Below are 12,568 nucleotides of genomic sequence, written 5' to 3' on the forward strand. Positions count from 1 at the left end.
ATTTTTCTTAAATAATGTAAGATCTTATACATTATCTACCATTATTCTTATCATATGATATATCACACAAATCATAGAGTCAGTTGAGGACATAAACAAAAAAAAAAAAAAACATTTTTCTGCAAATAATTCACTCCTATTTCGGGTTGGCATATTCAAACATCTTATTTCCACTAAATAGCTTCTTGACCAATTAATCCTTAATGCAATTCATGCATGTTTTCATTTCTAAAGAAAACCCCTCAAAGAATGGCGTTTTGATAGCCATATTCTTCTCCCTTTTGGGGTTATTTTTTCTTTCTTCTGTATGCACAAGTCAATCTAACATCTTAAAACTGAAAAACTCATGTGGATGAATAAAATATTATAATCCATAGTTGGGCCTAGCCCACCACTAGCACAAGAAGACAAACAAGATAAAACGGTAAGAGTGGGGGACACGAAGGGACATGGAGCATGAAGGTGACAAAGGGTTTTAAAACAGGACAGAGAGAAAGTAGGAAGAGAAGGAAAGTTGATACATACAAGAGAGATCAGCCACTTCCTGACAGGCTGGCATTTGTAGTAAAGGGTCAAACACACAACAAAGGGATATATATAAAAAGCATTCGGCCAAATGACAAGTGGACCTCTGACACCGAGTCACACTTTTTCAATCAGATCTTCTTCTTCACCAAATGATAGGAATACAACATCTCTAATAGAAAGAACTTTAACTTTCTTTTGTACAGTGAGATATAAAGGACCATGAGTGACTGTAAATAAATATATTATAGTGGAGACTCCCCTCCTCAAACTCTCGTGGACGTAGGTCTGTTACCGAACTACGTAAATCTTAGTGTCCATTTATTTTTACTTTTTCTGTACTTATTTTTCATTTACCGCCATAGACGTACGCACCGCCACCGTACAGCAGCACCAGAACGCTATTTGGAGCTTCAAACAACACCCCTCAATGTTCAGTCAACTCAATGGGTCAAGAATGAATCTTTCTCTCCCTCTAACCTATTGTGTAATTTTTACAACATCAACTATTATTATCGAGACCCACCAAACACGATATCAATAATTCATACAAGATTTTAGTAGGAGGAGAATGCATTTCCTTAGAAAGCGAGGCCTCGCTGCCTCCTATCTGCGCAAATTAATGTTCACTTTGTTTGGTAACCAAAGAAAAATGTTTCTCAAAGCAGCAGAAAACTGTCTTTCTTAGCTGCAGATACTACACAAGCTGGTCAATCTAGGTGACATTTGGGTGACCAAGATGTCAGTGACGAGTAATGGCTCTTGCTCAAAGTCTCCAACCAGGGGATGCTGGAAAGTGATCATCAGCTCTTCTCATCTACACCAGAAAATAAAATGGGAAAAAGAAAAGAAATACTTCATTCTCTCCCCTGCCCATTTCAGAGATTCCAGTAAAGTCAGGGATTTGCATCCCTCTTTCAGCAACATCATCCCGATCATGGTTTATGGATGATAAGACGTGAAAAACAAGAAGTAACTTGATTTATCAGAATCATAATTGGAAATCCCCGTAAAGGGCGCCAATAAATGTAAGATCAGAGTGAGATGCTTCACTTTTACCTGCCACAGGCACTAGCATCGATTGCTTCTGGCTCCGACATTCTGACAACTAGACAAGCATGCGGTCTTAATTTACCAACATTTCCAAGCGAGTATGGTATTGTTGGGTAATTTTTGCTTTTTTTTTTTTTTTATATAAATTTCATATTTACTATTTTTTTTTTTTAAATAGAACCAACGATTTGCATCGTTCTCCAATTGCAATAGGTCCAAACTTCACTAAACTAAACAGTATCGCACACGCCTTCTACCAAACAAAGCTGCTAGTTGGAAAGCAAGCAAGCCTACAAGAAACCCTTCCCTGCACCCAATGAATGGTGGTTCAGGACTTGCCAACCTCAACCCGCGAAGAGGTAATTAGGGAAGCAAGGAGAGACATGGGAGGGGAGGTGGACGAAACAGAGGGCTGGCATGATATTTCTTCGAGATATCGACCGCTCGCTCCCTAAACGCCATTTAGTCGGAATGGCTCTTCGGCACAAAACACCGAACCAACGACTCGTGGCTCATCAACGCTGCGTTGGAAGAAGAAGAGGAGATAGGAAGAGAGCTCCTGAGAATTTCAGAGCATTCACTGCTTTGGCAACCGACTAACGGTGTCGTTTAGAAAAGATGCGAGTATGAAAAATAGGGAAGATGCGGTGAGCGTGGATCGAACACGCGACCTTCAGATCTTCAGTCTGACGCTCTCCCAACTGAGCTATCCCCGCTTTGTTGATAGTTTGCTTTCCATTAGAACTTAACTCATTAATGTCTGAATCTCTTTCCGTCGTTCTCTGGAGCAGGCGGTGGCCACGCGCAAGGAAGAGTAGACCTTCTTTGATGGCGTTTTCTGTTCATGATCTTCTGTCTCTCTGTGTTTTTGTTTTGTTTCTTCTTTTTCATTCGGTCTCAAAAAGCTTATTGATTATGTCTTCTCAAAATCCACGACTTCCATGTCCATAACCATACGCTCAAAATTTTAATTACATCTTAAGGATTCCTAATTAGTTTAGCAAAAGTCTCAATTTTTGTTTTTTCCTTTTAAGCAAGAAAAGGTTATTGACATCTTCTCAAAATCGAAGAAAAATGAGTTTAGAAAACTGATATAGATGGACGAAAAATGCAATGTAATTTTGGCTCCTCATTTTGAAACCAATTAGCCATCTTGCAGTCGATGGGAAGCACATATGTAATTTAGTTAGTTCTCAAAACTTGGGGTGTAAATCGGTCTAATCCCCCTCAGACCGGTCTGTTCGGTTTGGTTCAATTATTATTATTATTATTTTTTATAAATAAATTTATAAAATATTTTATATAAAATATTAAATTAAAATTAAGTAAATTATTAATGATCTAAATTATTAATGTGAATCATGTAACTAAATAAAAAATTATTTTATATGATTAATGATAATAAATTAAATGAAATTACATTCTTAACTTATATAATTACTATATAATTAGTTAATTGATATTATACATTAGTTAATTGATAGAATATTATTTTGTTAATAATATATTTAAAATTTTATATTTTTAATGGTGATAGATTAGATGAAAATTACATAATTAATTATATAATTATTATATAAATAATATATATATAAAGCCAATTGGGATGCACTAGTTAGACAAGGTTAATTGTAGAGTTGGAATAGGGGTTGTTGTCCGAGATTGGAATGGAAAAGTTATAGGCTCTCTTAGATCCCAACGTGACTTGTTTCCTGATGCATGTCTAGCTGAGGCTTTTGCTGCACTAAAAGCTGTCATTCTTGTTAAACAGTTGGGTTTGCAAAGAGTTATATTAGAGGGTGATGCACAAAAGGTGGTCAATGATATCAAAGGGGCAGCAAGACCATTGGAGTCCAGTTGGTTTGATTGTGTCTGATATTTGATTGATGCTGCAATAGTTTTCAGCATTGGCCTGTTTCTTGTGTCTAGAAAGTTTAATTGTATTGCACATTGTCTTGCAAAGGATACATTAAAACTCTATGAGGAGAGCAATATTTTGGAGGAAGTCCCTTCTTGTATCCGTTCTTTGTTGCAAACATCATGAATAAAGTAAATTTATTCTCCTAAAATATATAAATATATTTTTTAAATTTGGTCGGTCTGATCCGATCTAGAGTGAAAAATCCCTGGATCGGGACTGAACAGAAAAGTCTCTATCCTCTATTTCAAGGACCGAGATCGACCGGTCTGGGTCTTGGGTCGATTCGGACCGACCGACTTTCCCCCTACTCAAAACACACCCCATGAAGCGATTCATTTACCTAACAGATCCAGACACCCAACATGCACCAAATTCGTTCGATTTAATTAAAAAATAATAATTTATTCTCCTAAAAAAATATATAAATATATTTTTTAAATTCGGTTTGTCTAATTCGATCAGGAGTGAAAAATCCCTAGATCGAGATCGGACAGAAAAGTCTCGATCCTCTACTTCAGGGACCGAGACTAACTGGTCTTGGTCCTGGGTCGGTTCAGACCGACTAACTTTCCCCTACTCAAAACACACCCCACGAAGCAATTCATTTACTTGACAGATCCAAACACTCAACATGGGCCAAATTCGTTCGATTTAATTAAAAAAAAATGAATTTATTCTCTTAAAAATATATATATATATATATATAAATATATTTTTTAAATTTGATCAGTCTGATCCAATCTGGAGTGAAAAACCCCTGGATCGGTACCGGACAGAAAAGTCTCGATCCTCTATTTCAGGGATCAAGATCAACCGGTTTGGGTCCTGAGTCGGTTCGGACTAACCAACTTTCCCCCTACTCAAAACACACCCCACGAAGCGATTCATTTGCCTGACAAATCCAGATACCCAACATGCGCCGCCAAATTTGTTCGATTTAATTAAAAAAAAAAAAAAAAAAAACGTCACACGTGGAACGTCCTGTAAACTCAAAACAGAAATTGTCAAGAGGTCTTGCAAACTTCGACCTTTGCACTATATATATATATTATATTCAAGAAATTATCGTATATGAACATAACTTGAGAGGAGCAAGATATACCTAAAGGGGGAAATTGGAAACCCATTCGGAAAGCATAGTCTCTGCCTTCAAAATTACCATGCCACAAAATCTTTTATAGCCTAAATGGCCGAACTCGACAATCCAAAATTCAACTTCAAAAACATGATAATCAAGGCAAGATATGGAATCCTCCATCTTTTGCCAAGATTAATCAAATATGATTTTGATAACCTTGATTCTTCCAACTTTCTTTGATAAAACAACCGGAATCTGTAATTTTTGGATCCCTTGGAGACTACTAAGGGAAGAGCTTATGGCCGCCTCCATTTCGCCAAACACCACGCACAGGCAACCCACCAGTGGCATCTGAACTTTCATTCATTGCTTCTGAATTTGAGTCAGTATCTTTATTTTTGGGATCCAAAAGTGCCACGAATCCATCGCCCAATCGAGCTCTGAGGAACTTTGGGGTTTTCTTTCGTTGCTTACTCCCTCCACCACCGTCCCCTACATTCTGATCAGATATACTACCAGCTGATTGGGAATTATTCTGACCCAGCGCCTTCATTAAGGGTTGACTACCAGTATTTAGCTCCACACGCTGGTCATCCATTGAAACCTTTGATTTGCCTTTGGAAGCACGGTAACCATCCTTAGATAACACCTCTGCCTCTTCTTCTGAGGGCTTGAACGTCGATTGCAATTGCTTTACAGTGCCCAAAATGCTATTTGCTAATCTATCCTTTGAATTACTGTCTTCAACAGCCACGGACTTCCCTTTACCTTTCTTAGACCCTTTGCTGTCTTTTAGGTGGGCATTGCCGGTTCCCCAACCATTAGCTTGTGGAACATTGCTTTGCAAACTAGCATTATAGGTGTCAACAAGCTCTTTCTGTTTCCGTGTATCAGGACAGAGACGGGCCAACTCCAGAACAAGATGTGACAGGCCAAACTGCCGCACATAATCCAGATAACTTCCTGTGTCAATTGTACCCTGGCGATACTGTCCAGATATGTCTTTAAAGTATGTGTATTTGTCTTCATCAAATTCAAGGGTAGCACGGATCTTTTCTACCAAAGACCGGTTTGCAGTCTGAACATTCTCCACATTTAACGAAGCCTGGCTACTCATGGACAACTTGGGCCTTTGTGCTGCAGAAACTGGAGGGAAATCCGAAATTGAAGGTTCTACAGACCCATGCTCCACAAGATCTGGGGCTGATGCAGAGTGGCTGATCCTATCAGTGTTACCCGAGTCCCTTGAGCCAACTGATAGAAGTGTATGAGTTGGCCGAGCTTGAGCCAAACTTGCATAACTAGATGTTGCTAGCCCGTTGCTAGTGGCCGTATTAGACTGCCCAGAACTACCTGATGGTATAGGTGCTGTATTTGTTGTAGGTCTAGATTGGGTTGAAGCACTTGCAAGGGGCAGAGACCTGCGACTTGCAGCTGGCCATGCCTGAGCTGAATTAAGAACACTCACATTTCTTTGGCGGCGAAGATGTGCTGCCATAGAGTTACTAGGAAAATCTTCTGAGCCTGGTTTTGGTTTTTGCCGCCTGCTTTTGGGTGCCTTGGGGAGGGGAGGAAAGGAAGATTCTTCCAAAGAAGCATTCCTTGAGCTTCCCAAGGCTTGAAGGTATCTCACAGATGATTCAGAATCTGTTGTAGCTAATGATTCAAATGGGTGAACGATTGCATCAATATCACTTGCATCTACAGGATCTGGAGCAACTTGCAAACTGGATGATGATGATGGATCGTGAGATGTACGATCTGCATTAGCAGTCTCCAAACTTGCTTCAATGGCCATAGAAAGCTGACTTTCAGAAGAATCGAATTGAAGCGCACGTCCTCTTCCACGACGGCGATCTTGTTCATTATTTCGTCGATATCGAAAGCTAGTTGGTATCTGTAGGGAAAGAAAGAATTAATAAAGAAAATAGCCAGAGAACAAGAAGCGTTAATAAACTTTATAATCCACCAACACAAAACGCAGTGAGACATGATCTCATAATCCACTATCAGAAAGATGCAATTAGATCAAGTGAAGATCTAACAATTGTTACATGCCTGTAGAGCAGCATTACGTTTCGAACGTGACATTCGTCCTCCATGCTCAAGAGCATTATGTCTCTGAAACACAAAAAAGTGTAGTCAATATATTGACATAGCTCCAAGATACTGGAATAACCTACAGTAATATAGCTAATCCATGAGCATTAAAATTAAGAATTCAAAATAAAGGACAACACACACGCATGCATGCACACTACATTCATATGCTATAAGGCATCACCTTCAAGGCTTCTTCGGATGGAAAGACAATAAACTTCTTGGCAAGACAGGCCTCGTCTTCACACAAGAAATGCTCTTGACGGAAGTGGATCTGTTGCAGAAAACAGCCAGCTGTTAGATATATTTTCTCTGCTAAGACAATAATGAACCATATCTTCACAGATTTATTACTAAAAGTAATGAAAGAAAGTACAAGCATCTCGCCTCTAGGTCATCATAATTCTTATAATACTCATAGTGTCCTGGATGCTGCCTGCATTAAATAGAGTGAAAATTATGAGCTCTGCCAGTTGCCATTGTACAGAGGGTTTCATTCTATAAAGCACGTTTTTTTATTATTTATTTTTACCTTTGGCATATATGACAGGTGTAATGTTCTGTAGACATGTGTGAGTACAGTTCATTTTCCCCATAGAATGGGCTTCTGCAAAATTCACACATAGGATGCCCTGTAAAACCACCTCTTTCACTCTCACTTCCATCCACCTCAGAGTCCCCTGTGCTTATATGCTGCTTCAATTGAGCTCTAGTATAGAGCTTTTGCTCACAAATAAATATCTGTCTCATGCAAATGAAGCTAGTGAGGTCCTCATGGAAACCTTAAGTGAAGTGGGCTTTGGTCAGCCAGAATAAAACAAGAAATCAAGTACATGCATTTCACCTTCCTTCCTTCCAAACAAAGACTGCACATAAGCAACTTGTGTTGATGGAATAAGTGACCCTTCAACTGCTCAATGTTCCTAAAATTCGCCCGGCGCCTTGAGCCATCATTTGGTTGCCCCTCCATCTTATCACATACACTACATGAAAGCCTGCACATTGCCTTGATCATCTTGTAGTGGTCCATGTCATCAAAAAATGCTTGTGTATCCTCGTGGTACCAGTATGATCCCACTTTCCCCTCTCTTACTTGGGATGGTAAAACTGAAAAGTCATTAATCATCCTTGTATAATCTCCTAAGGCCTGGTATAACAGCAGAAGCAATGGATTTAAATAATCAGAACAATCATATAAACAGGAGAATAATAAATATCAGAAATGATGAAGAGCACCAATGCTCATTCTTATCTCTACAAGAATATGTAAACAGTTCTAATAATTATTAAAAGTCAATGTCAAATCAAAAATTAAAACCGAATTAAAAAACCTCCCCAACCCCAAATATTTCAATGGTGCAAGTATTAGAAATTTACAAGCTAGGAAACATTTAAACCTATAAAGCTTTCAGAATCCCCAAAACTATGACCCTCGTAGAAATTATAAAATATGAAAAACTAGAGATGGAGAAGAGAGATTAAAAATAGAAAGGAAAGTCAAATGGAAAAGAGGAGGAGAGAATGAGAGAGGGAAACTTTGAGGGCTAAATCTTGATTATTCTCAAATTGGTCCCTGAAGAAACTATGGCTCCCTCGTTAGAGTTGAAGGAAAGAAGGTGTACTACCGAGGTCTGAAGGAGATGTAGGATCCACTATCATCCCAGAGGTGAAGGGACTTGTTGTCACCCCAAAATCCCCAATGGGGACCCCGATACCATTGGAGAGAACCAATGGAGTTACTGGAGAACCAATGGGTTTGGCGTTGGTGCCTTGTGTAAAGGAATGTCTAGAGTCGGGAGTGCAGGTTGATGGGGATATTATGGCTCCCCTGGTCTCTCTTCCTCCAATAGCGGATTGGATTCTGCCTAAAGTTAACGAGATTCAGCAGTTCGTGAGAATTTCACTTGGAGGATGTGAAGACCAATTTAACGAACTAATTACTGCGATCAAGGCAAGCCGCACACTTGAAACCAAATCAAACTTCAAGAAAAGCAGGGAGTTACAGCGTCTCTTTTCGACAATCAACTACGACGCTAAGGGTGGTAGTTTAACTAGAGGGAAGTCTAAAAGGAGGGTATTGTGAAGACGGGAATCAAGGTGTTGGGGTAGAGTTTTAGTTCTACGGGAAACAAGGATTGGGGTTGGGTCTGATGTACTTTGGGTTGATTTTTTTTATGGGCTTTTTGGGTCATTAGGGGCTTGTTGGGTCATTTTGGGCAATGTGTTTTCTTGTATACATTCAGTGTACTTGGTTTCTCCTTTTGATATATACAATATTTTTACTTATATAAAAAAAAAAATTATTCTCAATTGTGATCGAATACAAAGCATATGTTCCTATTTATATGGAAATTATGTGGAGATGAGATAAGGTAAATATCTTGATCATTATAAAAATCAAACCTCTTGATTTGATAATATTGAAAATCAAACCGCTTGATTAAAATAATAATCCAATAAAATTCTTGGTTTGATATTATTATCCCTAACACCCCACATCAAACTCAAGATGTAGAACTTTGAGATTTTGAGTTTGAAATCTAAGTGTAGCCTTCATATCTAGGGGTGAAAGATTAAACCGAAAACCGACCGAACTGAAGCGAACCTGACCAGTTTGGTCAGTTTTAGTTTACTAGACCGAAATTTCCTGTAAACCGGTTCACTCTAGGGTTTTCATGTTTTGTAAACCGAATCGGACCGAACCGAACCAAATTATACATATATATTTTTTAAATTTTTTATATTATATATATTTATGCTATATACATTATACATATTATAAAATTATAATTATAGCATGATATTTTAATCTTATTATTTATGATTCCTTGACATAAACTTACTCTTATATATGAATATTAACATTAAGTTATTAACATATTATTTATCCTTACATATACAATATGGTATAACATATATATGTATTGTACTGACTTAGTACATATTAAATAATATTTATCAAATGACAACATTTTTATTTTTTTGATAAGTTGATCTTGAAAAAGTGATGGTCCAGCTAGGTCAAATCCACCGGGTCTTTATTGGGTCACAGAGGCACTGACCCGTTATCCCTCCACCGTCAGGAGTGGGGGTTGTCGCTGCTCTGTGAAACCAGCCTGATGCTTTGCCCCCCAACCTCTAGGAATCACGTGACCTGAGGGCCTTTGCCCAAATCACATGCCTCATCTCTTGACTTGGGGCGGGCGGGCCAGTATAAGCCATCGGGGAGCCCGACCTGGATGGAATATGCCAGCGTCCCATCACTTTGAAGCCCCCACAAGGGTAACAGGCTCGCGTTGCCAAGCCCGGCTGTTACCCATGTAGTAAGATAATATAAGACAACTGAATAGAATAAGAAATTATCATATGTAGTAACTAGCACATATTAGTATATTATATAGCACTTTTAATTAGATAATATATTCATGCAAATTAGTATTTTGGCTACTTGTTTTTAGCATTTACTTGGTTATATACATGGTATTTTGGGCTCTAAAATTTATATTTGGACTAAAAAAAATATTCATTTGGATCAAAAAACCACCCAGCCCAACAAAAAGTCCAAAACCAAATCATCATTGTAAAACCGAACCAAACCAAAAGAACCAAGAAAACTAAAAGTACCGTTTCCCTTGGTGAACGGTCAGTCCCGATTGTGACAATTCCAAAACTGAATTGAATCAATTTGGTTCATCAGTAAGTCCAAAACCATATTGAACCAAACCGATTACACCCCTACTCATATTTATTGATTGAATGCCAATGAGATGATGAAAGTGGCAGTGGTGATGAAGTGACTGACAACTAAAACATTAAGGTTGTGTTTGGGTAGTGGATTAGATCACTCCACTACTATTCAATATTTTATGATTATTTTCACCTACTTTTCACTATTATTCATAGATCATCTGAGTTCACCACATTACCCAAACGTTGCTTAAATCTGGATCTGTGGCCGGCAATGGGTTGAAAATAGGCCAAATCCAACAAAGGGATGACAACAGGACAAAATATTGAACCAACAATGTGCTAAATATGGAATTGGTCAACTATAGGACCAAAAACAAAAGGCCAAAAATGGGTTTGGGGCTTCAAACCATGCTCACAACAGACTAAAAAAGAATAATTGGGTTAACAAAGAACCCAATAAAAAAGACTCAGCTAATAAAGATACTCTAATTTGAGACAAAATATGGTTGAAAGATGATAAAGTTTCCATGAGAGGTAAAGCATTAGAAGGATTGAATAAAGAGAAATATTGCATAGAATCGAGCCTGTCATTAGCCGAGGGCTCTGATACCATAATAGAAATTATAAAATATAAAAAAAGCAGAAATGGAGAAGAGAGAGAAATTAAAAATACAAAGGAAATTCAAATGGAAAAGAGAGAAGAGGAGAATGTGGAGAGAGGGAAACTTTGAGGGGTATATCTTGATTATTCTCAAATGTGATTGAATACAAAGCATATTTATTTATTTATAAGGAAATTACATGGAGATGAGGTAAGCTAAATATCTTGGTGATTATGAAAATCAAACCTCTTGATTTGATAATAATAAAAATCAAATCACTTGAATAGCATCAAAGAACATGTAGAATTGTACAAAATACATGCTTAAGTTCAACATTAAGCGAAAAATAAAAAGTACACAGAACTCATTATCAACTTCAAATGTATGAGATTGAAAAGGGAATAAAGGTTAACACACACAAAAACATGATGCGTCAATGCAGATTACTGGACTGCCTTGGCATGAAAAGTTAACGTATTCAAAAAAGAAGAAACCTATTATAATGCCCACATTGTATATTTGACAGTCAGATAAGAAAAAAATCGTCCCAAAAAGCCGAAGAGTTCAACCTTCGCATATTGCATTTCCTTCTAGTTTCAGCATACATCCAAATCAATTCCACCCCTAATTTCAATCAATTTCACATATAAACATATACCCATATCTGAATTAAGATACAAATCAATTGCAAAATGGGTAATTTCGCAGAAAAGGAAACAAAACGAGTAACAATCATAAGAAAACTTCGAATGACGGCACTAGTTGTGAGATCAGAATATAGAGAAAGAAAGAAAAGACGGAAGTTGAGACCTTGGTGACGAAAACAACATCGGAATGGGTCTTGCAGATGCAACAAGTGAGATCCTCGCAGATGAAGCGGAGCCGAGCGACGCAGGTGGAGCAGACCTCCCGATGCCCACAGGGCCCGTAGGCCACCCATTCGAGAGATTCGGCGCACACCGCACAGCTATCGTCCATGTCTTCCTCTCCCCGCTTGATTGTTTAATTGAAATTAAGAGATGAAAAGAAAACCTCCAATCGAAGCTAGCGAGAGATAGCAGATGAGCAGAAGAAGAAGATCTGATCTAGGGTTCTCAGAAAATAAAGCGGAAGGGTGAAAACGAGGACTTTTACGCCGCCGAGGATTTGACCTCCTGGATTTTACCGATTAAGCGAGTACGATTTGGATCAGAAGAGCGATCCAAAGAGTATTAATGATTTTATTCATTATTATTAATTAGATAATTTAAAATCTAGCTTCCTTATGCTATACCTTAGATGAGATAAAATTATTTTAAATAAAAATTAAATTAAATATTTATTATTTTAAATTTTAAAAAAATTAAATTATTTATTATATTTTATATGATAATTTGAAAAAATTATAATAATAAAATGAGATAAAACTGTTTCTCAATCCAAATAAAACCTTAGAAAATCTACTACAACACCTTAAGTTAAAAAAAAAAAAAATTATAGAAAGATTAAATTTTTAAAGCAAAATTCATAGATATATAGAATTGGAAAATAAATGAGGGTTTTAATAGATTCCAAACTAAAATACAATTAACCTAACTAATTAAAGTGGGGCTTAAAATC

The 12,568-nt window shown here is 37.5% G+C and overlaps 1 protein-coding gene and 1 non-coding gene across 2 annotated transcripts; both read right to left on the reverse strand.

Annotated features, from left to right (window-relative positions):
- Positions 1-2,221: 2,221 nt before the first annotated feature.
- On the reverse strand, positions 2,222-2,294 carry TRNAF-GAA. The gene has a single exon. It is a non-coding gene; the product is annotated as a tRNA-Phe (tRNA).
- Positions 2,295-4,610: 2,316 nt separating this feature from the next.
- On the reverse strand, positions 4,611-12,161 carry LOC109000473. Its single transcript, XM_018977343.2, has 7 exons — positions 11,780-12,161; positions 7,522-7,824; positions 7,210-7,418; positions 7,065-7,113; positions 6,862-6,951; positions 6,636-6,698; positions 4,611-6,474 (listed from the first exon to the last, which is right to left on the reverse strand). The coding sequence occupies exons 1-7, from the start codon at positions 11,945-11,947 to the stop codon at positions 4,861-4,863; spliced, it is 2,496 nt and encodes an 831-aa protein (XP_018832888.1). The 5' UTR covers positions 11,948-12,161; the 3' UTR covers positions 4,611-4,860.
- Between the last annotated feature and the right edge of the window lie 407 nt (positions 12,162-12,568).

Source organism: Juglans regia, chromosome 8, assembly GCF_001411555.2.
Source record: "Juglans regia cultivar Chandler chromosome 8, Walnut 2.0, whole genome shotgun sequence".
Lineage (NCBI taxonomy): Eukaryota > Viridiplantae > Streptophyta > Magnoliopsida > Fagales > Juglandaceae > Juglans > Juglans regia.

Excerpts from the sequence above, each read along its gene's own strand:
- LOC109000473 (XM_018977343.2), bottom strand. The coding sequence starts at position 11,947 with ATGGACGATAGCTGTGCGGTGTGCGCCGAATCTCTCGAATGGGTGGCC. Across the intron at positions 6,699-6,861 it reads CATCCGAAGAAGCCTTGAAG|AGACATAATGCTCTTGAGCA; the intron begins GTGATGCCTTAT and ends TTTGTGTTTCAG. Across the intron at positions 6,475-6,635 it reads AACGTAATGCTGCTCTACAG|ATACCAACTAGCTTTCGATA; the intron begins GCATGTAACAAT and ends CTTTCCCTACAG.